At 41.0% G+C, this 27,551-nt stretch overlaps 2 protein-coding genes across 6 annotated transcripts; both read left to right on the forward strand.

The window, feature by feature from the left end:
• The first annotated feature begins 2,574 nt into the window (after positions 1–2,574).
• On the forward strand, positions 2,575–8,496 carry gpa33a (glycoprotein A33 (transmembrane), paralog a). The gene is made up of 7 exons (XM_086180196.1): positions 2,575–2,770; positions 3,445–3,611; positions 4,199–4,415; positions 5,101–5,265; positions 5,717–5,833; positions 5,932–6,058; positions 6,182–8,496. Exons 1-7 carry the CDS (start codon positions 2,731–2,733, stop codon positions 6,681–6,683), a joined length of 1,335 nt encoding a protein of 444 aa, XP_086036322.1. The 5' UTR covers positions 2,575–2,730; the 3' UTR covers positions 6,684–8,496.
• Positions 8,497–9,426: 930 nt separating this feature from the next.
• Positions 9,427–27,366, forward strand: LOC147269153 (immunoglobulin-like domain-containing receptor 2). 5 transcript variants are annotated; one of them, XM_086180209.1, is made up of 10 exons: positions 9,427–9,600; positions 12,202–12,588; positions 15,485–15,604; positions 19,517–19,573; positions 21,918–22,064; positions 22,225–22,392; positions 22,740–22,868; positions 23,239–23,575; positions 23,688–24,417; positions 26,015–27,366. In XM_086180209.1, exons 1-10 carry the CDS (start codon positions 9,483–9,485, stop codon positions 26,051–26,053), a joined length of 2,232 nt encoding a protein of 743 aa, XP_086036335.1. In that variant the 5' UTR covers positions 9,427–9,482; the 3' UTR covers positions 26,054–27,366. The 5 variants fall into 5 exon arrangements, with proteins under 5 accessions (XP_086036335.1, XP_086036344.1, XP_086036364.1 ...); XM_086180218.1 differs by having other exon boundaries at positions 26,018–27,366; XM_086180238.1 differs by lacking the exon at positions 22,740–22,868.
• Positions 27,367–27,551: the final 185 nt, after the last annotated feature.

The raw sequence follows: 27,551 nt of genomic DNA on the forward strand, positions 1-27,551 counted from the left end.
GAAGAAGGACTGTAAAGGAGGACTGTGTGCTGTAGGTGTAAGAAATATGTCTATAAAAGTTGTGCATCTGCACACTGCCCCATATGTGCCAATTGCGGTTTTGTTGAAAGTGGGTGAGTTTGACCGTAACTGGACGTGGTGTGTGTGTGTGTGTGTGTGAGTGTGTGTGTGTGTGTGTGTGTGTGTGTGTGTGTGTGTGTGTGTTTAAAAAGAATTACGAGGAACAGCGCAAGGCTGAGTAAGCAAGCTTGAAAATGGTGGGTCAGTTTGACCACGAGGAAAGGGGTGTGTGGATATATACATATATGATCAACTAATTATATTAGTTCTGAAAGTTGCCCAAAATATACTCAGAAAATGGATTAAGTGATAGTAATATAAAAAAAAAAAAACTTGAATGTGTCTTTCTGTGAAAATTTGATCAAGATAGAAGAAAAGACCCAAAAGTGGGTCAAACTGACCCCGAAGACACGGGTGCATAGAGAGAATATGAGGACAGTGGGAGAGTTAATTGTTGCTAATTACTTGCTAAATTTCCTGGCGAATAAACAGTTGTCTGATTCCATAGTTGATATATAGTTGTTTATCAGCTGTGTAGTAGATATTTTGTGTGATGGAAGATGAACAGTGTCAGTCAAACCCAATTTCATAAAGAACCCCCCATCCCCATTCCATGTGCAGCAAGACTGGCAGCCACATCCACTAAGGGGTTGCTATAGTACAACACATCAACACTGTCCAACTCATGGTGGAGCCAAAAAAAAAAAAAGCATGAGGCTTAGTGTTATGTAAGTGTTTAGTTAGATCAATTCCTCTTTGTCCTTTCAAGGACATGTGTTACCACCGGGTTCACAAACCCTCCAGTAAACACAACAACCATTTGTATTCACACACCTACTTATGAATTGGTGCGCATATATGGAGATAAAATAGACTCATTACATGAGCAACATCTCTTGGTGTGTTCATGGTGCCATTCTACTATAACAGTTAATGTTAATGTCAGTTTCGCTGATACACCGGTGGGCTGCAAAGATCAAGAGATCCAATTGTGAAATAGTTCCTCCTGACCTCTGGAGCACTGAAGGAAGGACAACTGTAGTCAGAGCGCACATGTACAACATGAACTCTTGTTCCCTACAGTGTGCAGTACCTCAAGGACAGGTGACTGATAAAGAATCAGGCTACTCGAAATATTACGTTGAGATCAGGATACAACATTCGTGAGAGGATAGCACCAGACATTACAGTGTGACTGAGGTGTGTGTGATTCTTTTAATAACAAATCATTGCCTGCATTTTATGTAAAAGCAACAAGTTTTCCCTTTATGGATAGTGAGAGGAAGAGGGGTCAGTATTTAAACTGTGGTGTTATCTTCAGACTTGATGGTGACATGCTTATGTGATGTTTGTACTGACCATTGCTGGGTCCTCAGTGTGCACTGAGCATGAAATAAACCCTCTGCCCAGGACATCTGTTGACTCCTGAATTACCCTTTCAGAAGTTCAAATCCCGTGTTACTTCTGCTGCCTAGCATTCACACAACTGTGACAGTTATGTCATTTGAATTTAGAATAACATAAATTGTTTTCTGTCGTGAGCTAAAGGCCAGTTATTTTAACCCTGTAGATGGCACGACTTGAGAACTTTCATTCTACCAGATTGAGATAATCTGACACCTGACAAAGAGATGACCTGAAGTATTGATCTTTATCCCTGCTGCAAAGCCAACATGTCTTACAGAAGTTCAGTGGATGAGCCACAGGAATGTTTTTCAATATCTTGAAGTTACTCAAGGGTTCAATGAAAACACAGATGTCCAAGTTTTTCTCCAGCACTTGAATGCAGCTCATGTTCCTGGACCTGTCGAAAATGTAACCTGACCTCTGTCTTTTAGGCAGCCCTTTAATAGCTAAAGAAGAATGTCAAAAAAGTGTGAAAATATTTTTGCACTGGAAGAATTTTGAAATGTGTACATGATTAGACGTCTGAAGTTAAAAATCGGCAGAATATAAATGTCTATTCAGGTTACGCATAGGGCCTCATCTTAGGTGATGGAAACGTGACTCTGTGTGTGTGTGTGTGTGTGTGTGTGTGTGTGTGTGTGTGTGTGTGTGCGCGCGCGCGCGTGTAGGTGATCATTCCTGGTCAAACCAGTCTGACAGGATTAAACATTTGTCCTGTTCCAACAGATCACATCAGTTTTTGCTGCACCACCCTCTCAAGTGCGAGGTTTTGTCAGGCTGATCTCTTTCTGACAGCACGACAAAGTAGTGAAGAGAGAATAAAACAAGTATGCTTTATTTCGGGACCATCTGCTGTGTAAAGCTTTGGATGCAATGAATACATTTTATTGTGACTTATAAAACAATGCACAAATCTACAAGGAAAACATTATCCTCCGTTGGTAAAACTATCCAAGGAGAACATGTGTCACTGAGGACAGGAGTATCACTGAAAAGCTAAGTTGGAAAATTGGATGAGAGGACAAGCCGAAACAAGTCAGGTAGACGGAACAAAAATGTTACCGGAGCAGCAGGGACCGCTATGATTGGCTGAGCGCGCTGTCAGTCAATTGGAGGCGGCGGGCGCACCTACAGAGGCGCATCACGATCAGGAACCGTCGGGTTTCGATGTAAATTTGATCCAGGTGACCGCCAGATCCCGTATTTTAGCCAGATTAAAACAAACCACGGAAGACTAATCGTTAAAATAAAAGTTGCGTGACCATGGACTGGAGGTGTTCTACCTTGATCGTTCTATCTCTGGGTGAGTCGGACACTCTGATAAACAGACTTCTCTTTTCTTTGCGCCCTGCTGAGCCTGTCAGGGCCACACCTGTTTGCACCTAAACTAAACTGAACAGGCCTACCTTCAGTTGCAAGATCAGAAGGCCTCATCGCTCATGGCTTTGTAGATGATTTGATATTTTCAAAGTCCTATATGTAACTACAAACGATTACAATGATACACAAGGATTGGAATTAAGGATTTTTTTTTTTTTGCCTATCTAGAGTAAAACCAAATGTTGTTTTTTTTAATCATTGATGAAACATTTTTGGTGTTTAAAACACCAGAGCCTAGTATTTAATTTAGTGTGAGTGTTAATGACAAGATCATGGTGTGTGATGTGTGAAAATCCATAGACTTGGTTTAATATCACTGTGGACTGAGGAAAACACAACATGTGCTTGTAAGGATCAAAGATCTGCAACCTGTACCTTTTTGCCCTCTTCCAATGATTCCTAACAGATTAATTTAATGTTTTCTTCAAAACTGTTCCTTGTGTGAGTGAGAGTGTGATATGTATAGCAATGTAGATGACAGGCTTGAAAGCAGATCAGCATAAGAAATTAATCAAATGCCCAGTCTGGGTTTGTGTTTATGAGTTGCATTCTATTGCGTTCACTAATCAGTTGAGTTGTCTGACTCTTTGTGGTCAGTGGTGTCAGGTGTCGGTGCCCTGACTGTGACCATCCCGAAGGACCGGTACGAGTATGCCAGAGGGGACAACATCACAATTCCCTGCACGTTTTCAACTTTGAAAGGTTCCCCCAATGATGCGGTCATCTCGTGGTCTGTTGAGGGCTTAACAGCTGGTGCTAAAGAGGTCTGATTACTGCATCTATCTATCTATCATCTGTCTATCTATCTATCTATCTGTCTATCATCTATCTATCTATCTATCATCTGTCTATCTATCTATCTATCTATCATCTATCCATCTATCATCTGTCTATCTATCTATCTATCTATCTATCTATCTATCTATCTATCTATCTATCTATCTATCCATCTATCATCTGTCTATCTATCTATCTATCTGTCTATCTATCATCTATCTATCTATCCATCATCTATCATCTATCTATCTATCTATCTTTCTATCTATCTATCTATCTTTCTATCTATCTATCGATCATCTATCTATCTATCTATCTATCTATCTATCATCTATCTATCTATCTATCATCTATCTATCATCTATCTATCTATCTATCTATCATCTATCATCTATCATCTATCTATCTATCTATCTATCTATCTATCTATCATCTATCTATCATCTATCTATCTATCATCTATCATCTATCCATCCATCTATCTATCTATCTATCTATCATCTATCTATCTATCTATCATCTATCTATCTATCTATCTATCTAACATTCCTGTAATGGTGTTGTTTTGGAACAGACCCTGATCCTCACCCATTTTGCATACAAAAAAACTACTGACATCAAAGAGGTGTATGAAGGTAGAGTCTCCCTGGATGTTGACGTTGCTTCTGGAAAGGCCAACCTGAGACTCTCCTCCATCACATTAGCCGACAACAAGGAGTTTGAGTGTCGTGTCCAGATCCCAGGTGACGATGAGGGCAAACCGGCCGCCACAGCAAGATTGGTGGTTCTAGGTAACGTTTAATTTGTGTTTAATGACAAATTCTATGCCCGGGTGTTTCAGAGAGTGTCTAATTGTTAGGGATGGGCGATCGTAGTCGCGCGTCATTGATATCAGCAGACATTGGTCAGTTTTTAAATATTTTGATATCACTCTAATGGCCGATAATTATATTGGCCCAGTTTTGCTAAAAATCATAGAACACTCTGGTAATTATATAATTTATGGGCTTTTCCAAATGTTTTGAAAATAAAGAAAAAAATCTTTAAAGCATTCACAATGTTTAAGTGTTTTTCTGGATGCTAATGTTACATAAACTTGTTTTTATGAAGATTGTATTGACATCAATAAATATTGGTAATATCAATTGTACAAATATTGGATATTGGGCAAAAAATCAAATATTGTGCATTTCTTCTCATTTATTCAAAAGATTACTTTGTTGTATGAGCTGTTACTAGATGCAGTATCTGATAAAGCTTGAAGAAAACACAATCGCTGTCACTGCCATCGTAACGTTAAAGCAGCGATTTGGAACGTTAAAATCTCTTCAATTCCTGTTTATTGATTTGTTCTTGGAATTTCAATTTCCAACCCTATGTATTGACCCAGATGCAAAATTTGACTGAATTTTATGAGGCAAATCTTTTTTTGAATTTTAGAATCAAGTTAGTATTTACTTTTTATTTCTGTTTTAGTGGCTCCATCTACGCCCATCTGCAGTATCCAGGGTAAAGCTCAGTATGGACAGAACATCAATCTGACCTGTGTGTCAGAGGAAGGTTCCCCCCCACCTGAATATAAGTGGACCAGTCTTGATGTCACAAGAGCCCCTCGTGCGCCTGACCCTAAAATCAACCTCAGTAAGTACTGATGACACCATGTCTTCCAGGAAGGCCAATCCTGGAATGCCTCTGCAAATGAAAAATTAAGCTACAATCAGCGATGAGCGGGTCTTCGCGCACATCGCAGTGTGAGGCTGTTGCATAAAGCAAGTACAGTACACACGGGGTAATTTTGATGTAAATCAAGGCGAGGCTCACTTCCTGTACCCTCTAGATGGCGCTGTGACTATGACTTAAATTTAGCTAGCAGATGTATTCAGGCCGGTGCTCTCACCAAATATGTGACGTTTGGGAAAGATCTGACAGCAGACTCCAGTTACAACTTCTTCCTGGTCTATGACGAAATATGACAATTACCCACTTTGTCATGGCAGCAGCATTTAATTAAATTAATTTCAATACTCACTGGTGCGCCATTCATGGTTAAAGTTACCGTGATAACCAAGTGTGTTTCTGTGACTTCTTTCAGAGGGAAAGGTCCTGTCTCTATATAACATCTCCAAAGAAACGTCGGGGTACTACACCTGCACCTCTTGGAACAAGATCCGTTCAGCCACCTGCAACATCACCCTCTCAGTCATGCCACGTGAGCAAAGCTTTATGTCTATAGCAGCTTTTTGTTAGCAATCTGGGAAGCCCAATAATCATATTTTTACAAGATTATATTCTTTGACTATTCTGCAGCTTCCATGAACATCGGGTCCACTGCAGGAATCATTGCAGCAGTTGTAGGTGCTTTGATCATACTTGGCATAGTCATCTATTGTTGTTGCTGCCGGAAGAAGAAACAACAGGAAGAATATGCAATGGGGTAATTTTTTTACTGTGATACATGCAAACACAAGCACAAGCCCTTGAATGAAGAACAGGCTGCTGTGGTTCACTTCTGAAATGCCAATCAATTTATGAATTGAATTGTGTGTTTACTTCTCAGAGTTCGTGCAGAAGGGCACAGTGACAAGGAACCCGCGAGAAATGGTGAGAGTCACCGAGCTGACAACCAACAGAACAGACCAATAGATGATGATGATGAATCCAGTGTGAGGAACCCGTCTGAGCGTCGTGATGTCTACGAGGACCGGCGTGAACGTGAATACAGTCCACGGGGGGAATATGATGATCAACGTAGCGACTATGACGATCGACGCAGTGATTACAATGATCGGCGCCATGACTACGACGACCGCCGCAGTGATTACGGTGATGGACGCAGTGACTACTCTGACAGGCGTGATCGACGGGACCGCTACGACGATGACCGCCGCTACGTTGATGACCGCCGCTACGTCGATGACCGCCGCTACGAAGATGACCGCCGCTACGAAGATGACCGCCGCTACGAAGATGACCGCAGCTATGACGAGGCGTATGATGAGCATGACAGACCTCCCGTACCGTCCAATAAGCCGCAGAGGAGAGACTACGATGACAACTAAGACCCCCGTCCTGTATCCACCACTATTTTCCATCTTGAGTTTTGTCTCCAGGGACTTTTCTCCCATGGCAACCAATTATACTGCCATCAAAGTGTGTCCCAGTTGGCTTAAACACCATATTTGCCTCCATGGAAGTATTGGTGAGATCAAACTCCAAAGCTGCTCTACAGTTAAAGTGATACTTCACCCAAAAAGTATATTGCCTTTCAAGTACGCACACAGTTTTCTTCAGCTTACAAAGACATTTTCTCTGTCATCACTTCTTTGGAACAAATAACGCCAGCCACATATTTTTTTAGCTTGAAGCTAATGGCGAGCGACAGCTGGCAACAGCTACACCAGCAATAAACAACATCAAAACCGCCCCAAAACATCCATTTACAAATTCTCAAGCACATCGTTAATGAACCAACTCCTCTGGCTTGGCAATCTTTCACAGTAGCATGGAGCAAAACTAGCGACTAAGTTACTCGTACTTGTACATGCTCATTTGCAGAAGGCCCAAGCCAGCATTATTTTTTTAATCATGATAATAAACTTTATTGATAAGCACCTTTCATACATAAATTGCAGCTCAGTGTTTTACAACAAAGAGAAAAGCATTAAAATCATCTTAAAAGAGATTGAAATTGGAATGCATATCACAAGACCAAAATTTAAAGCAAATGTATAAAACCGTAATCTTAATTATAAAAATGGATGGACGATCATATGGCTGGATAAAGAAGACGTGGATTATACGGAGTTTTGCGCTTATGTGCTTGTAAAAGGACATTTCTGGACAGTTTTGCTATTGTTTTGTTGGTGTCGCAGTATTAAGCCATCAGTCATCATTAGCTTCAAGCTAAATATAGGCTGCTGGCTCTAGTCACAAAGAAGTGATGCAGGAGGGAATAAATGTCATCTTGAGTTCAAGACACATTTGTGAGAACTTAAAAGGCAAAGCGCATACTTTGGGGGAAGTATTACTTCTAAGAAGAAGTAACGCACATGACTACTGAGAGTAAGTGACGGCTATGTTCATGTTGAAGCTGGACATTGATGTAATGATAGCAAAATAGAAACCTGTAAGATTTCTTCCTCATCACTCTCCAGGTTGAGTCTCTTAACCCAGGCAAACTTTTTTCCCACCATCGTTTTGGTCGTTAAAAGCCGCCACCAAAGAAGAGAAGTGGGTCTTAACTTTGGGTCATCCTTGAAGCTTCACAGGATTTTTTTTTTAAATGATGTTTGATCCTATGTAATCCTTGTTATGCCCTCTATGTTTGCTTCTTTGAGTTTTTTCCACTACAGTACTGCGCCAGTTTGGGTTTCCTCTGATTGTTGTGTAAGCACATGTGAACAAAAACAACAAATTTTGTATTTGTCAGTTTTTAAGCTGCAATTGTTTTTAATTATACGGGAAAAAGTTTAATAATAAGCAAATGCAATGTACATATGCTATTGTTTTATCTCAGCAATGATAGTGTTATCAGTTTTTTACCTTTAAAAATGCCTGCTAAAGCAAAACATTGTGATTGCTACTATTTTAAATTTCAATAAAAGGCTAAATAGAGAGGGAGGGAAAAAGCTTCTCTAAATCCTGATCACTAGAGGGCAGCACCACGACTGGAACTGAATTCTACCATCATTTGACGGCTGCAAGAGGAAAGTCCTTATTTGCTTTTAGAAATACTGATATCGAACTGATAATGGGCTTTTACAACAATACATACTTTTACTTTGTTCACTTTGTATTGAACAATGTCAATTCTGAAGTTATGAACCGTTTTGACTCTCAAACGCCATTAAAGGAAAAATTGATTCTTACTGTGGTTCTCCACACACAACTTTTTCTTTTTAATATTTATCTTATCCATTTGCTGTCGGTAAATTGTTGAATTAACATCAAGTGCAGGTCACAATCCCTGAATTAGCCTGCTATAGTATAAGTAGAAATGATTTATAGAAAATATTCCATGGGTTCACATCAAAGATTATTTTTCAATTTTGATAAACTTCCTCACTATGTTCAGGGCTTCACCCTCCCGCTTCCCTCCATCACCGCTACCCTCCATTGTCTAAGACAGCGTTCAGCCTCCTCCCACCCTACTGCCTTAAGTTGCTCCCGACACTTGTTGTGGATACGGAATCATTTGTACTTCAAGATAAAATAGTAAAAGTCTACACGTCACTCATTCCGAAGGTTAAAATTAAACAAGCTAAATTTAAGTAGAAGTACAGCACAGGGACCTAGAGTTTGTTTTGTTGGGTGGGGGGGGGGGTGTTGGTGACGAAAAAAACATTTAATAGAAATATGAGCGTTTCTGTATTCTAAGTATTTCAGTGTTATTTCATTATTTGAATTGGTTTAGTAGTAATTTGGTCGTGGAAATGATGGCACTATTACATGCATTACTGCATTTTGAGAGGAAAGTCGTGCATAAATCAGCCAACAGATAGATCAGCCATAACAAAGTACTCCTAACATGTCAAAAGTGTTAAGAAATTATATCAAGACGCCAAAGTGTATGTGTGTGTGTGTATGTATATATATATATATATATATATATATATATATATATATATATATATATATGTGTGTGTGTGTGTGTGTGTGTGTGTATACGTATGTCGAAAAAACTTCATAAACAGTCTCCCTTAGTTACTTCTCTGTTAACAAAGCTTTTATTATGAAAGGTACCGCCGGAAGTTCAGAGTTGTTGGTGGATTCGCTTGATCCTGGTCTCGCGGGTCGAGCGCCTCGGTCCCGTTATGTGACTGCTAGTGAGCAAGTGTCTGCGGAGACGACGTCCAGGGATGAAACGAAGGAGAACGGAATACCTTCTCCTACACAAAACTGTTCCAAAGTTGACCCCCAGCGTTTGGAAAATGTTTTTGGCGTCGAAGTGGTGGATATTTATCGTTTTCCTCGCAGGTCAGTAAAGAAAGTCACAAAAAAGAAAGATGGAATCCACTTTGAGGTTAACAGGTTGTTAAGTTAAAGAGTTTTGTGTAAGTAGATGGATAACCGAACTTCTTCTAGTTCTTTGTTGTTTTTTGTGTTTCATCTGGTGTGTTGGAGTGAATTAACGTGTAATGGTAACTAGATTTATACTGTTTCCCGTCATTAATAATAATGGCAAGTTGAAGGTGTTCGTCCAGAATTAGAACCAGAAACAAGTTATCTCGGAAACAGTTTGTCCTGAAGATTACATAGTGAAACTTGTTTTCAGGGCTTTTTCTTGCGCTATTCTTGCGGTGCTGCAGTCGACTGTTCCACCACGTATTTGTGGGGGAATAATCCGAGCTGGGGGTGGTGGGGTTAGGAGGTCCAACTTGCTAAATTTATCTACTTCCCTGGTGAAGTTTTCCATGAGCCATGTCAAGAATCAGGGGAACATGAGGGCTTTGGCTCAAGTAGCGATTATCTCAGGTTCCCAGGAGAGAGCAGGTAGCAAGAGGATGTAGATGTATTGATAGTACACAGCCATGGTGGCAGGAACGGACTCATGGTCATGGTCAAGGACCCAGTCTGAGATGATATTATCCTACTGAAACGTGACTTTATTTGTTGGTGCGGTCATAAATGATGGGCATGTTCTGCAGAGGTTCTGTAATTGGAGGGATTCGTTAAGGACAGCAGGGATAACCAGTGTGGGCTCCTGCTGGCATTGCCCCCTTAACGTTCACCTTGTATTCCAGTCACTCTTCTCCATGTTTGTTGTTTGCTGGCTTTGTCTCATCTGGAACCCATTTGGTCTTTGTCCCCTGACCTCTGCTGTCATTTAGGCAGCCCAGAAAACTGTAGATCCAATTGGAGCGGCAGTTTATGAAATAAACCCACCTGTCTGGCACCATAAGCAATGGCACATTCAATGTCATGTAAATCACAGTTTTCCTCATTCAGATGTGTGTTTAAACTCCAGAAGCTCATCTTGACCACTCACAGTATATTTCTATAAAAAATTTCCGTCACCCGGTTGGCGAGTTAAATATCTGCTCTAACAAGTTTCCCTGATAAAGTGGCTCTTGAGTGTAGATGGATTTAGTACGTTTAAAATGTGTCATCAAATGTGTTGAATGTATTAATAAATCAAGCACGATGGGAAAACTTTCAAATATGAAATACAAATGATCATGCTGTTCAACAGTGTAATACAGGAGCAGAGTTGTTTATTGTCAATGAATATATCAGTAGCTCTTTAATTAAACCAAAAATCTAACTATACAGTGACTGCCAGCATGCAAGATAAATCAGTCAATCTGCAGATTATGTGTATTACATGATATTCTCCTCACATGAAAGCTGACATGGCCAAACCAAGTCAGCAAATATTTGTACTCCAGCTACCACAAAAATCCTAGGTAAGGCCTCTCTTCCATTATTACAACAAAAGCTACCCCCCCCCCCCCCCGCTCCTCCTGTTTTCATTTTGTCCTGTGGAGGTGGGCTCCTCTTAAAAAATAATAAAGCTAGGATTGGCTCCCAACATGGGATCTCAGGAAAACTAACCTTCTGGCTTTTTGGCTTCTTGGAAGTAAAAGAAAATCTCTTCCAGAGGAATTCATGCTTCAGCCCACGTGAACTGAAAAGATGCTTCTTTTGTCTTGCATTGTAGCAATATGGTTTTGGTTAGAGATACATGGGATATTCTGTTTGTATGGGGCTGAAGTTCTGATTATTTTCATTATTAAATTATCTTCATGGTAACAGTTAACTAAGTAATAAAAATTAGTCGTTCCATCAGTTTGAATGTCAATAAAAGGAACCACAGCAACTTGGGATTCACCTCTTCTTCCTCATTTCTGTACACTGGTCCAGTTCAATCACACCTCCTGCTGCTTCAAACACACACACACACACACACACACACACACACACACACACACAGATGTTTCTGGGTGTGTATTATTGTGTATGTGTGTGTGTGTTGTTTTTTTTTTCTTCATATGTCTCCTCTGTTGCTGTTGAATTGGTGAGCTGGAGCTCCTGGTCATCATGTGACTCGGAGTCCTACAGCTTCAGAGGCTCCAAAATAACATCGGGCCAACTGGGCTTTTTCTGAGCAGAAGCAGCTCAAACTATTTCAACACTGCTTTGTTTTTTTGATCCCCTCACACCGCCTGATGGTTGACTTCATTCCATTCCTTTAAACAGAAAATGGAAAATATTCAACTTATCCTCCTCAAGAGCAGGTGTCTTTCAGACTCAGTGTGTGAGTCATGCTGTCTGCTGGCCCTAAATCCCCTTCATTACACATCCCCAGTTATCACTGGAACATGTTTGGACTGGCATATCAGTAGGGTTTTTTGAGTATGTGTTTTTGTGTGTTTGTGTTTTTGTGAGTGTGTGTGTGTGTGTGTGTGTGTGTGTGTGTGTGTGTGTGTGTGTTTGAGACTGAAGAAAACTAATGAAACCTTTGTAGCTGCAGCATTCTCTGATCTTCTCACACACTCTGAATGTTTTTTGTTATTGTAGCCTTTACTTGTTCATATTTCACTGATCTATCCTGATTATCTCCTCACCCTCCTGCAGGTGTCCTCCCTCGTTGTTGCTCGGGAGTCAATGTGTTTGTACGAGAGAATAAGAGGTATGCTGTGCTGTTCCAGTCGGTGGTTCTGCCTTGTCAGTACACCAGCGTGTCCACCCAGACACCTGTGGTCCAATGGGTCTACAAGTCATACTGTCGTGATCGCACACGGGATTCATTCAGCTTCCCTGATAGCCTGAGTGGAAGCCTGGGAGGAGGAGGGTTGACAGGAGGAACAGGAGGAGCTGGAGGAGGGTACGAGACCGGGATGACAGCGGGCTACCTCGACTGCTCTGATAACAGCCGGACGGTCCGAACTGTGGCTTCCATCTCTGGATCCTCAGTCACACTGTCAGAGTACTACAAGAACAGAGACATCTCCATCATTAATAGTAAGGAGCACTCAGAAATCTTTTAAATTTACACAGCTGCTGCGTATCTGGGCCGACGCTTGACTGTAGTGCTAGAAGATGAGTCTTAGCCACCAGCTTTAGCTCGAATTCACCTTCACCTGCCTGCAGTTGGCACGTCAGTTTGGAGAAATATCTCTGTGGTGAAGCAGCTAGCATGATATGATCACTTTGTTGCTCTGTGACATATCTCTCTCTCTCTCTCTCTCTCTCTCTCTCACTCACACACACACACACACACACACACACACACATTATTGATCAATAAGAACTTAATGCATCAATACTGAATCATCTGTGACTGTCTTTACTGTCTTTAAAATGTCTGAATATAATGACAAACTTACCATCACACTTTCCCATAACCAAATCTGTTTTGGTCTGTCACCTAAAATAAAGTAAACGTTCAGTTCTCTCCACGTGGAGCATTGCTACGCCTCTATTCTGACAGCCAGGATGCAGTGACGGTGCACTTGCAAAACAACAGTAACAGGCCACCATGTTCTATACGGGGAACATTTTTTAAAATTATCAACGCCTTCTTAAAACAATCACCTAAGTCATTTTGTCTATTTTTTCAGAAAACACAATAAACTGGAGACAAAACATCATCATGAGTTGATTTAAGCAAAAAACAATTTTTTTGTCAAAAAATAACTTTGACAATTATTTTAAGATTCGTATTTGTTGTACCCCTTAATTTGGTGAAATAGCCCAGCAGACTTGGATTATTCTACAGTCCTTTCTATTTTCATAGTGTAGGTTGCTACTTGCATGCTAGCTCAGAGTTTGTTGTTATCCCCTGTAGCGAGAGGGACTTTGAAAAAAGCAGCATGCAAACAGCAGAAGTGGAGGAGAATGGCAGAGCCAGCTTATACCCACCATGTTCCTCTAGTGACCAAGACTAATTTGACTCTAAATGGAACAATAATTTTAAAATGAACATCCATCTGCATTGGAGAGGACTTGAAATTCGTGAGTGAGACCATAAAGTAATTGGGAAACTGTTAACCTAGTTAATGAATCAATTGAGAAATGTGTTTGGCATTGATAAGACGCTCCTATATATTGAAGAGTCGGACTGTTCGCTCAGCTTACAAGTCATGATCACAAATGCAGTCCTAACACAACATATTGTGCTACTTAGAGCAGATAACACAGAGGAATTTGTGTTCATCCCATCTTCCTTTTATCTATGAATATCAGTGTGTAAGCATGTGTGTGAGTGTCCGTTGAAGACAGACTAGTGGCCTTGTTTGCAGGTCTCAGATTTATGAAGCTCCAGCTCTGTGTGAAGAATCAACCTTCTCTTCTCCAGCCAGGAACATAGACAAAAGAAATGGTTTTCATGCTGTCCTCTCATTCAAACTGACCTCTTATTCCTTCCCTCTGATGTACTTCAATGTCTCGCTTTTACTTTTACTCTCACCACACATTGCTTCTCTCTGTGTAAGGGTTTTCTGTCCCTTTGCAACTAAACTGCAGTAATGTGAAAAGACAATAAAGGGAATGGTTTGACGATGTTGCCTTGAGAGACGCCCACTCATCCATACCTATGTATGGATGAGTGGGCCCAGCATGCATGGAGGAGGTGTTCTGTTTCTCAAACTTCTAACACAAGCACACTCATTCACACTGTGTCTTTCATGTAGAGGGTGTTATTATTATCCTATCAACAAACCTTTGACAGAAAACTGAGTTGATTTGAGATAAAGTGTCATTTAAATGCTGAATGATGCTGGCGTTGAAGTCAAGACTGGTCATAGTGGTGCATTCCGGTCAGCCTGTTTCTCCTCCCCCTTCCTTGGCAAGCAGGAAAAGGAAATGAATTATACAACCCAATTCCTGTCTGCTGTATTTATACATCTGACCTCCCTACAATGGAGGGAGCAGCGTTGTATTGTGTATTAAATCCTAGAGCCAGAGTCTGAATGGTTTTAGTAACACTCACACCAAGTGGCATTTGGTTGTAATCATGCTTCTATAATTAGAAAATATGAAAAATTACTAGCAGTCACATGGTTTTATGTTGTTTGTTTTTGTAGTGTTTCATTGAAAAATTGGGGCCAGTGAGTACGTGGTGGAAAAACCTGACATGGATCCAACATGAGTGTGCAACCTCAGCAACGCTTTAGTGACTGACTTGAAGGGAATCCTTGCAACTACAGATTAATTTTTTTTTTTTTCCTGAAATCAGGAAGCTGTTAAAATGATAGTAGTAAGTATATTTTTTCCTCCTCAAGTATTCACAAATGGGTGTCTTGAGCTCTCAAAGACATATTTCCCTCCAGCACAACATCTTTGTGTCTCCAGAATGTGGAAAGTGTTTTAAGTGTTTGGATATTTAGTTTATTTCTGGATAAAGAAGACATGGATTATAAAGGACAATGTTATTGAGAGCTTTTAAAAGGATGTTTTTTGACAGTTTTGCTGGTTCTAGCTGTCAGTGTCCCTTCACTCAAACTAAATATTCATGGCTGCCTCTTTCGGCATTCATCAGTCACAAAACAAAGAAGTGATGCAGGAGGGAAAATGTCTCTATTTCAGACACCTATTAGTGAGTTCTTGACAGGAAAAAATACACTTCTTGTTTGAAGAGTTTGATGCCTTTGATTGTATTCAACAATCACATATGGATGCAATGACGGGGTGGCCCCATACCTGCTTCAGTTAAGTCTGTTGATATGCAACCATCTTGAACAGTTTGAAAAAAATATTTATATGATAGGAATGAAGAAAATGTTGTAGATGAAAAAAAAATTATCTTCATATCTTTTGCACTTCATGTCTCCCATTTTCTTTTATGATTCATTTACATTCCCAGCAGACTAAAACAATGTTGTTGATGTTTTTTACCTTTCTTTTTTTTCTCTCACAGAGGCAGACCTGCGCATTGGAGAGGTCCATTGGGGAGACAGTGGAGTTTACATCTGTAAAGTGGTTATATCTGATGATCTAGAGGGACCGAATGAAGCTTCTGTGGAACTGCTGGTTCTGGGTAAGATGCCATTCTTCCTCAGGCACCTGTAAATAATTTTAGTCATGAACCTGAAAGTATATTCAAAGGATTCGGGTCATGCTTGAAACATAATATAATCTATGTTGTACCTCAGTTGTTTTCACATAAAGCTTTTCAAGTACTAGCAAATGCATGAATGGGTCTCTAGTTTTGATGCAAGCTGCGAGGGGCTCTGGCAGGTTTGCAGATCATCGTGGACCTTTGTCCTGTTGATCTTGAACTTTTACACAGTTAACCAACCCAAACAATGTTGTATTGAGTCCAGTGACGTCCTATCATCTTATGTTGGTCAATAGCAGACTGACAAACCATTCACACTTAGGCATCACTGTAATTGAGATTCCTGACTAAAGTCTGACCAAACCCTCATGTAAAAGTAATTGGGGACACAAAATTTCCTAATTTAAATTGGATTTATTTCTGAGCTGCTGTTGCATAACATGGCATTCAGAAGCTGACCTATTCATCACTGACAGAACAATACAACCTCATTAATGAGCTGATTTATAACAAGCAGTGGCACTTCTTTGGCTGTCTGGCCTCATCTGTAGTCATAGTAACTGTGTCCACCCATTATATATGTTTTAATACTGTATAACACAAGGTTTTTAAACACAGCCCCTGCAGAGTAATTATGGTGTGTCTGTTTGTCTGTATGTGTCTGTGTGTGTGTGCCCCACATTATAAAAGTATTTGTAGTTTGTTGTATCTTTACAGTACTGTGTACTTATCTGTTACAAATGTTGCCATAGCAACAGCTGAGAGGCTACGTGGCTTGCTGCTCCAATTCAGTCCAGCTGAACTTTTGTTTGTCTGGCACTCAAAGACTTATGTGTATGCGCATAAAGACACACACACAAAAGCAGCATGTAATGGATGAAGAGCTTTTATAGTTTCCAAGTACGGAAAGCTGTTATCTGTTTAGTTTAGCTGCTTCTCTGTGTGAATGTGTCTCTGATCTTGAGAGGACAAGATTAAGCTACAGATACATAAAGATGACAAAATTCACCTGCATGAGTTCCTCTTGGCTGTCTTAATCTATGATGAGGGGCCCAAAATATGCGCCTTGCAAGTAAGCTGTATCTCCTGGTTTTGGTGTAGAGGCACTTGTGTTTCCATAACAACAGTTGGGGCCACCGTGAATGGTTCAGGGGTTCTTTTGTCTTTTGGGCAAATGGCTTCAGAGAAAAGAAGACAGGGTTGATTTAATGATGTGGTGGAGGAGTGACAGCAGAGCTCTGTGACACAATAGATGGAGGATGACACCATGTGAAACACTCAACTGATGATGACCACTGGAACTCGGGCTGATAAGAGAGGGATGAGTAGAATCTTCTTTCCTCTTAACATTGTTGTAGCTGCGGTGTTTCCATTTGTGCAAAATGTGACTCAAGTGAGCACTTTATATGAACTATTTATAGTGAAACAGTGCTTTATATCAAATACACAGGTGAATATATGATTTAACAAAGAACAGGGAGAACAAACAATAAATAAACAAGGATCAGATTACTCTGTTATATGATGATAAATGATCATGATCATTTATCTGGCACTTTACATGCCTGGAGGGGGTGTTGTTGCTCATAGAAGTAAAACTTAGTGATGCAGATGTTTGCCAGCGAGAGAAGTAGCAGGTTGATTATGATAGAATCAATCTGCTACAACAGTCATGACATTATCTTAAGTATTTGCCTGATGTACCGTATTTCATACTTTTATCAAATTCTTAAAAACTTCAGTACATACAGTAGGTGATATGAGTCTGGCCAAAATGGATGGAACCTGCGACTGGGTTAGTTGGCAGAGGCAGACAACCGTCAGACAGTAAGTCTGCTTCATCTAAGTGTGTAACTATGCAGAAAATGGTTTTAGCTCCCCATGAGTCCTGGCTCCTGTACTAACGTGAAGATAAAGTGTTTACTTGGGGCCAAAATATGACAACTAAGTATTATTTTTCATGCTAACAGTAAATATGTTACAGTGTACGAATACCACCTGCCTGGAACACCAGAAATGGTCAAACAAGCAAAGATATTTGAAAGTCAATCGCAGTGAATCACCAGCCTGCAGGCAAATCAAGGGGTTGGTGGAATTCCTCAAGTGACTTGCCATCAAATGCATGAGCAGGGGAGCACGAAAAAAAACCCAACAGACAAAAGTTTAGAAATTTATTGTTTGATGTGTTTAAATTCAAATACCACAAATTCCAGCACCTTCTTGTTTGAATTCATGTGATGATTCAGCTGCCTCCCAAAGTATTTTTAGTCGCTTCTTTTTTTTTTGTTTCTAAATCCAGCAAAGAACAGATTTAGCCCTCCAGAAAGACATTGAGTGAGGTATGTGAACTGTGAGTTGGGGGCAAGCCAGGATAGTAAAGCCTGCTCTCTGATTCTCCTCCTCTCCTCCCTACAGTTCACCATCACTTTAGGGGCTGTGAAACACCAGTATCATTCTCATCGACTGGCTTTTACATTTTCCACGCTGCTTCAGCTTTCATACTCACACAAACCAGCTGATGGCACGCCTGTACCCTTTAAATGATGTTAGCTCACCACTGGCAATGTGCAAAGAGACAAAACAGTGGCAAGATACCAAAGATAGCAATAGCTTTCAAGGACTTCTCATTCTTGAAATAGTCAAGCACACGCACACACACACACACACACACACACACACACACACACACACACACACGTGTGTATGCGTGTTTGTGTGCTATATATATATATATTGTGTCAGGACTTATTTATAATCATTAATTTTTATTACTTCTTGCACTTAGTTGGACTTCAACCAGAAGCCATGGCCAGGCAGTGTTTCATTGGAGCAGAAGTTGTTGGGTGGAGCTGAATGGCTGCAGTGAAAAAGGCCTATTGACTTGTCACTGGGGGAAAAACAGAGAACCAGAAAGAAACTATTAGTAGAACTGGTGAATCTGACACAGGACTTAATTAAATAAGTTTATTTGTATAGAACCTCTCAGAAGTAGCATTATAGAATACAACACCAGCAGCAGTAAGAAAACTTGCTGACATAATTTAAGAGAGAAAACAACTTAAAGCAATTGCTGGTTAAATCCACAAATAAAACACTAAGGGCATTAAGACTTCCATCATTAAATGGGATCATGTATCTAATGGAGTGACTGAGATTTGATGGTGCTCAAGTTATTGTTCATGGTCAGTGACATCATCTTTGTCCAGACAGTGAAGATACAAAGTTTCAGTGTCTGAAGAACCCACCTGTGATTTTCACAGCTCCTGCCTGTTTGCAGCATCCATGTTAGCTTCCTGACAATACTCCTTTGTCATGGATGGAAAACTCAAGTGTAGCCTAGACCTGCGGGCAGTGTTAAACGTAGTCCAAACTCCCTGTGACAATGGTAGGTTTGTATTATTTTTACATTTTTGTGACATTGTGATACTCAATGGGACACTAAACACACTGAGACAAGTTTGGTGTTAATAGGACTGATTGCTGCCAAAAAATGCCACATTTCCAGTTTGTTTTAACAAGGTACCTGTAGTGGCAAGTTGTTGCCAAATTTGAACAGTGGACCAATGGGGGCATGCGCTGGCCCCGGTCCCCCTCAGGCTGGGACAATTAATGGTGACAGGGATGAATTCTGTTTAGCTGCCTCACCTTCAAGGTCTTGAATTCAAACATGTTTTTGATGGAGAGACCATAAATGTGCATGCATGCTGCTGTTGAACATCTCCTCCCTCACTTTGCTCATATTCTCTCTCGGTGGCTCTCTTTGTGTTGCTCAGTTCTTTTCCTCTACAAGCATGCTGCTGCTCACATAACTTTCTTTGGATCCGTAATTCCAAGTTGTATCAACCTCATTCCCTCTCCTCTCCTCGTCACCTGTGCTCTGCCTCTCTCCAGGTTTCTCAGGTGTGCCTGAAGATCTCCTGCCAGAGTTTGAATTGAAGATTATGCCAGGTAGGGGCATAGTGTGTCCTCCCCCTCACCTGGCTCTTTTCCCTAATACAAACTCTGCTTACTGCTCTAACACAGGTGTAGGAACCATTTGGATGGTGGTAGGAGGTTCTAGCAGGGGTGGATTTTTTAATACATTTGCCATTTAGAAGAGGATATTTGGAGGAAATGTGACTAAGTTTGACACATAAGTTGCAAACTTTTTTTTCAGTTTTCCACCCTGTTCAATGGTTCCTTTCTGTGCTAACTGCTCTTACACTGTCAAACGTATTTTCTCATCAGTAAATGCAACAGGTGTTTGCTTTGTTTTTTGGAATGCATTTCAAGCCCTCACACTGATCCCCTCCTGTCCGACAATGAGCTGGCCTCTGCTCCCCAGCTCCCACTAACTTGGACTGTGCTGGAAAACAGCTATTATGGTCATTAAAGTTATTTATGTTGGTGGTTAACATGCCATCCCACATCATCATCTACCCTGTAATAACTCAGTAATCATCAGGCAGGGAGGTTTGTTTATGTCACCTCAAATTCCTGTAACACTCATTTAGTCATCACAGAGTTTGTGGGGAGTGATAAAGAAGTGATGGATGGTATGAAAGTAGCTCCCAACAGTGACTTGGTATGATTCACTCTGCTAGAATGGTTCCTGCAAGCTCATCTCTAGTTTTAGTGTTGTAAATTTTCATGTTGTGGTTATCCATATCTCCTTCCCAGTGTGTGTGTTTGTGTGTGTGTGTGTGTGTGTGTGTCTGTCTGTCTGTCTGTCTGTCTGTCTGTCTGTCTGTCTGTCTGTCTGTCTGTCTGTCTGTGGGTGCAGGGGTGTAAATGTTTGTAAAGGAGATCACATTACAAGCTCATTTGTTGTAACAGCCAAATCGTTGGTATCTTGCAGAGCAGCATGAACTGTCCCTTTCCTTCCTGTAGCAAAATCAGTTTTCCTGTGTGTGTATGGGCTGGTGTGTTCAGAGCGAGAATGTTGTCCTTGGATTTACATTGTTAAGTGTTTCCTTATCTTCCTCTGCCTCCTTGCCTTTGTCCTCATAGATAGATAAATCTAAGTTTATCTGCTCAAGGTATTCTTTACTTCAGCAGTCTATACTACCAGAACAAAATCTACTTGTTTCTGGTTCAGATTTCATTTGGAAAGGAGGAAAATAATATGCATGCTATCCTTCATTGATTCATAGAAGCAAAGCTCTGATTATTCTGGTTTGGTTGGTTACAGGTGTCTGCAGTTGATTCTGTTACATTTTTATAAAGGCATGAATACAAACTAAACATTCTCTTCCAATTTTAGGAATAATCTTTCAAAAGTGATGTAATTATAATATGTACAACTTTTCAGTACACAAATAATGTTGTGAAAAGAGGTAAAATAGCAGTTTAAGATTGCCTGTCTATACCAGAAGTAAGTAAAATAATATGAACATTTACATACAAGCAAAGGTCAAACTGATGGTTTGCAACAAGCTAACTCTTTGTAGAATGTCACCCACAGAGAATGTGTGAAAATATTTGTTACATCTGCACCTGGATCGTTTGATATTTGGTTGATACATTGATTCAGATAGATGATGTGACTTTCTCAATATCCTGATTCAACAGGAAATACCTTATATCAAGGAACATTATACATTATATCTTTTTCAAATATGTATTTCTTGGTGTTCAGCTGTAATAATGGAATTTTCATTATTTTTCTCATTTTAGTTCGTCAACTTAAGCAAGCTACTTGTGTAACTGTAATGTGTATTTTGCCATTTTTAAGTATGCTTCCATAATTGTCCAATTTTCTCATGAGTAATTTTCAAATCAAGACTGAATAGTCTAAAATAGAGCTTAATGACTGAAGTATAAACCTCATTCATTGACAGCGTCTTAAAAGGAGTGTTTAGTGGCTTTACGACTTCTCGGAATTGATTGCAGTTGATTACAAGACACTCAGAGGTAGTAGCTAAAGGTTTGTGTACACTTCAGTTCACTTTGTACCCTCTCTGTTTTTCAAAGGTGCACCTTCAGATACAGAACTAAACTTAACTTCTAAGTGGGATGTTGAACATTAAAAGTGTGGGTGTGGGGTGAGCCTTGTACCATGCTGGTCGTCAGCTCAAGGCTACATTTGCGTAGCGTAACACACCAGAACGTCTGAGCAACTAATGCACAGAATCAAAAAAGACAATATCTAGTTCTGCTGCAGGGATTTTAACTGTCGATGATAGCCTATCCTTACGAACACTGTTTAAAATTGCTGTTGTAATGAATTCTGATGGTTTCTGTGTAGGGTCAGACATTTCCGGTGTGTTGGTACTAATTTAAGTGCTGCATTATGTGATGTCTGTACTTCCAGAGTGGGTGTTTGTGGCGGCTGTAGCACTGGGCAGCGTGCTATTCCTACTGTTAGTGGGGGTGTGTTGGTGTCAGTGTTGTCCTCACTCCTGCTGCTGCTATGTGAGCTGCTGGTGCTGCCCTGACACTTGCTGCTGCCCCAGACACTGTGAGTATAAACACACACACATCGATTGATGGGCAGATAGATAGATAGATAGATAGATAGATAGATAGATAGATAGATAGATAGATAGATAGATAGATAGATAGATAGATAGAAGTGCCTGTTTTCACAGTCTTTGATGGGTTGTGTGTCACTATTTTAGTGTATGAGGCAGGTAAGGGCATCAAGACTGGTACCTCCACCCCTCAAACACCTGCCTACCCCCCATACTTTGTCTCTGGTGTCCCAGCCATGGTCCCCATCGCTCCCCCTTCCTTGGTGGACAAGATGTCATCCATTCCACCTTCAGATGGGAGCTTACTAACAGCAGGTGATATCTTACTCTTTTTTAGAAGGCAAATCTGTATTTTCAAAATTTAAATGATACACCTTATGAAATACCATCAGAGTGGTTTATGTTTTTTGATCATAAAATGTTGCCTTTGTATATTTAGCTCAACTGCTGTGTTAAAAAAGTGTGCTTTGTCACATAAAAACAGATAATATCATGCAACAGTTTTTATGCTGGTATTTTGTATTTTGGTTAGATATAATAATAACAAGACAGAAGACTTAAATAGCAAATGTGCAAAGATAGCAAAGAAGTCTTTAAACCACAACAAATGAACACAAACAAAGAGAAGTTCCCCGATCCTGATGAGAAGTGTTTATCTCCAGTACCAGTGCATCCTGTAGGGCTTCCCTACCGCTTGCCTTCACCTCAGGATCAGGACTCTCTCAGGGTGCTACAATATGTAGAGAACCAACTGGCTCACTTCAACCCTGCCAGGTCCATCAGCCACCAGTGTAAGCTTCATGAACCCGTCCTGTGGCTTTACCCTCCAAATGCCTTCAAGATCCTCTGAAGCATGCTGGTGCAGTCCTTAGACACTGCATGCTGTTCTATTTATATGATCGTTACTGTCTTTCTTTCTGTTTTAGCTTGTCTCAGCCTGCCTCTCTACATTCAATCTCTGCCTGTTGAGTTCACTACCAGATATTCATTGTAGTGCATGTGCATACCTAGAATCATTTGTTTTAGCATCTCTCAACACTTTGTGTAATCAAATCTTGACTCTGGCTCTGCACTCTTGGAGTTTCCTTCTGTTTTTGTCTCTTGACCCTGTTTAATCAGGCATTAATTCATTCATTCATGAATTGGCTTTGACCTGTCCAGCCTGTAGCTTGTCCGAGCTGAGTTCCCTCCACGAGGGAGAAACTGGCTTTCGCCAAACATTCCGCAATGTTCAGAAGAAAGCTCTTCCAGCCATCCCTGACGACAACCATCAGCCTGAACCCAAACACTACCGTGACAACTGCAGTCCAGAGCCACAGCGTTACCGTGAGAATCCTCCTTCACCCCAGCGATATCGTGATGACACTGATTCAGAGCCCCGTCGCTGCTTGGACGAGCCCCCACCATCAGGCCGTTACAGTGACGATCCCCCATCCTCTTCTCAGTCCCGCAGGCATTGCCGTAATCAGCGGCAACAGAGGGAAGAAAACCCAAACAGGTAGATACTCATGGATGCAGATTCTGTGTATACATTACACATACAAACACTGTACCCACCTTGATGTCTCTACTCTTGTGTCCCCTCTCTTGGCTCACTTTATATCTTTCAGGTGGAACCCTCGCTCAGAACATCTGCAAAGAAAGACGTACCGTACCGCAGGACGCACTGGCTCACTTGATGAGCTGGAGGAGTTTGCTGCCTCCTACAAACAGCGAGGAGGCAGAGGGGCGGATAAAAGGGTCGATGAAGACTATGATATGGAGCTTCTGGAGTTCAGTCGATATCCGTCCCACCGGGATGGTCCACCGCAGCATTATTACAATGATCAAAATGACCTTGGAGAAAACAGTGACTGTGAAGACCATCCCAGACGAAACAAGAAAAATAGACATAACATTAGCCCACTTCCTTCCCCCAAAAAGAGGAGGGGCACCTGGGACTGTGAGCGCCCTGTTCCGCCTCCTCCCAGAGTCAGTCCACCATCAACTTCTTCTCAAGAGAAGGACTATGATGGTACATTCCTGAACAGTCTGTTGGAGCGTAAGGCTACATTGAGAGTTGTGAGCCAGGGGAAGGGTGGGCCGCGGGGAGAGGAAGATTCAGACACACCCTCAAAGGGCAGCTCGAAAAAGAGCAGCGGGGAATCTAGCCGGCACTGCAGCCGCTCACCTAGTAACAGACCTGAAACAGATTCTCTGCCGCCTTACTCAAATACTGAACGAAGCAGAACTGACCGACCATCACCACGGCCACCCCCAGCACACACTCGCTCTTCTCAACCCGCTGCAATGTCCCAGCACATTCGCCAGGAAGAGCCCAGAGACAAGTCCCGCAAAGTGGTGAGTTACCCTTTCAATGTATTGTCCGATTGGATGCTACTGATGCTAACAAGCAGACCAATAGCAGCGAGATTATGTTGCAACTTTCTGTTTTATTAACCCCCTTTGGGTCTAAGTGATTTATACCAGGCTAACTATACAGTATTTAACCCCCGTGATACTGTATATTTCCACTTGATCCTGTTTACATTTTTGAGGGTTCCAGCGAAGCCAGGCTCATCACTCAACATGCCTCATGTAAAGATTAAAAAAATGCTTCTACACTTTCTGGACAAAACTGCATAAAAACATCAACCGAATACAAAATAATTCCTTACAGATACATTGTAATATTTGATATACACGAGACTTCAAGCTGGATTGATTGATATTCTGTTCAAGATGGTGCAAACATATAATGTCTGCTAAGCGTAAGTCGTTGTGCATCTCCAGTACAGGGCAGCTCATCATTTGCATGGTATGTGCAAAGAAAGTGGTATTCATATGATAACATTAATTTTAAAAGTCATTAAAAAGGTTATCAAATCAAGCATCTTCCCAAAAATGTACTTGGTATGTCCTTTGCCCATGTTGCACTGCTCTGCCAAATTTTGTGAATAAAAACCTAAAAAGGTAATCCTGCTGAGAGCCTGATGCTAATGGTAGCCTCACTGTTAGCATTGCATTAGAGTGCATTACTTGTTTCATCTCCTTTCTGAACAGAAGAAATATACAATAAACACCAAAGCACCACATGTTGAACACTGTTACATTGTGAATATACTGTAGCTGGTTGCCATAGTAATGCAGCACACCTTGCATCTATGATGTGTATGTGTGTGTGTGTGGGGGGGGGGGGGGGGGTTGTGGATGGTTGATAAGGTAACCACTTCTCCTACCAATAAAACAACAGGATGGTACCATGAGAGCTCGAACAGCAAGCATGTGTTTGACTTTGTTCAGCAGGTTTCTCTCAGCCTCTCTTACCAGTCAACCTCAGGTTTAGGTCCCAAACTCCTACACAAAGAGTTATGTTAATCATGTGATTCAGATTAGGGCATATTTGAGTGATCTGTTTTCAGGAGCATTGAGGGAAGGGGGAGGGCTCCAAGTGGATTAAACAGAAAACTTATTTCAAACCTGCTTTGTATTACAAATGTATCATATGATTATAGTATTGATTAAAACCGGAAATAGGGGACCCAGCCCTGAGGTTGAGAAACTCTGCCTTTATGTTTAAAATGTTTGTAGGCCTAAGTCTTGTTGTTTACCCTCGACAGGTCAGGTTCAGATGCTACCAGAATGAGAGCTAGGTAGAATACTCTGTTCTGTATCCAACTACCCTGCAATAACACCATAACTCCACTCTCCTCACTGCCGAACCTGGGGCCAAACGGCATTCAACATAAAAAAAAAACATCTCGTTTGATAAACATTGATTGACTAGACCAGATTTACAGCCTTGAATAGTTTGAATGAAGTTGAAATGTAGTTTGTCCCTGGTTTGCTTCACTACAATAACCCTGTGTGGTTAATGTCCACTATCTGGTAACGCCAGTGTTAAAGTTATTATCATGCCAACTCACTACAGATGTCCTTGTGCTGTTCTTATCCTCAGCAGAACACTCTCCTCAGCCGGGATTCCCTCATCGTCTGATGGCCTGGGAGCCATGGAGATGGAGCAGTCTGAGCGTATTAACGAACTGGTGAAAGACAATAAAATTGAGTTTGGAGTATTAAAAGTAGGCAAGGAGCAACTGTCTGTGAAACCCAATGAATGAGAATGAGTACTGATGAATGGAGCAATGGATGACACTCACACCTCAACTATGTAGACTCCTGCTGGGGTTCCTGCCTGCGATGCTGTCTAATGATGATGTCATCACTACTCGGTTTCTGTCACTGGCTGCCACATATACGCATCAGCTGGGCTAACACTGAACTAATGTACGACCTGGACCGTCTCGCCCAGTGGGACCCGGTTAGTATCCCCTCGAAAGCCAAGAAGAAGGCTGTACGCCTCCAACAATGAGCGCATTCATCTCGGTGTGATGAGAGCAGGAGGTATATGAGGACACCGGTGCTGTCTCAGTGACGGTCATAGGAGAGCTAAAGCCTTCCAAAGAAAATTAAATGTTAATTAAAAGTATCACCAGGGGGGTGGAAATATCAGGTAAACATGTCATCCAAAACATCACTAACATTTAACACTTGAACCTTACTTCACTATCACCTACTATACAGTATACTACTTTGTTAACACTTCAAGAGTATCCACACTAAATACCCGTTTCCTTCTGGAGTACCTTCTATCCAGCAGTAAACAAGTGGACATAGTGGAGCATCCATGAAGGAGCCAGGATTATTTGGGAGACCCAACCAAAGCAGAGTTGGACACAGCCGTTACTCCAAAGTGAGCGTGTGTGCTGCCACGTGTAAATAAGCAACTGTTTACTAAATGTTCAATATAAAAGGTGATCGTTTGTTAATATTGTGTTTTTGCTGTTGCTCTTGTTCAGCTGCCCTTGTTTCAATGCTGTTTGATTACATTTTAATTTAAAGCATCATGAAATGAGGACTGAAGAGGCCATTTATCTGGGCCCAGGTACCCAAAGTCCCAGACACTAAAGGGTAGATACATTTATTGAAGCTGTGCTGACAAAATAATACTGCTGACTCAGCACTGACTAAACTTAAACTCACACTTGCTGCAACATTGGCTGTGTTGATGAACTATTTCCTTACTAACAGCAACATAATATTGTCACTACCCCGTATGTAAGTGCAGCGGAGATGCGGTCATCCTCTTTTGAAACGTGTTTGTGTTTACCTGGCTGTATATTTTTGTAAACAATGAAGGTATTGAGCTGATATTTGTAACCTTGTACGTGTGACTTGTGATACTGTAGTAGTTTGACAGTAGTGTTTGTCCATATATGGTGTATATGAGATAAAGTGTCCTTGATTTGCTGGCTGCCTTTTTTATCACTGCAGACTCAACAGCAAAAGCAACAGCTTCAACTCTTAACTTAGCACCCACATGTGCAAAACGCACACTAGCATTGTGATTTTATATTTTTAGATATATTTCTTTTTTCCGATTTTGTTTTAACACTGTTTCAGTATTCACTTCTCTAGTGTGTCCGTGTGTAAAA

This window comes from Aulostomus chinensis, chromosome 2 (assembly GCF_037954235.1).
Source record: "Aulostomus chinensis isolate RoL2024-O1b breed Wild chromosome 2, RoL_Achi_v1.0, whole genome shotgun sequence".
NCBI classification, from domain to species: Eukaryota; Metazoa; Chordata; class Actinopteri; order Syngnathiformes; family Aulostomidae; genus Aulostomus; species Aulostomus chinensis.

Coding starts and splice junctions, on each gene's coding strand:
- gpa33a (XM_086180196.1), top strand. CDS start 2,731: ATGGACTGGAGGTGTTCTACCTTGATCGTTCTATCTCTGG. Junction 3,612..4,198: donor TAACAGCTGGTGCTAAAGAG/GTCTGATTACTG, acceptor GTTTTGGAACAG/ACCCTGATCCTCACCCATTT. Junction 5,266..5,716: donor TGACCCTAAAATCAACCTCA/GTAAGTACTGAT, acceptor GACTTCTTTCAG/AGGGAAAGGTCCTGTCTCTA.
- LOC147269153 (XM_086180209.1), top strand. CDS start 9,483: ATGAAACGAAGGAGAACGGAATACCTTCTCCTACACAAAACTGTTCCA. Junction 19,574..21,917: donor TGAATTGAAGATTATGCCAG/GTAGGGGCATAG, acceptor CTGTACTTCCAG/AGTGGGTGTTTGTGGCGGCT. Junction 23,576..23,687: donor AGGGAAGAAAACCCAAACAG/GTAGATACTCAT, acceptor TATATCTTTCAG/GTGGAACCCTCGCTCAGAAC.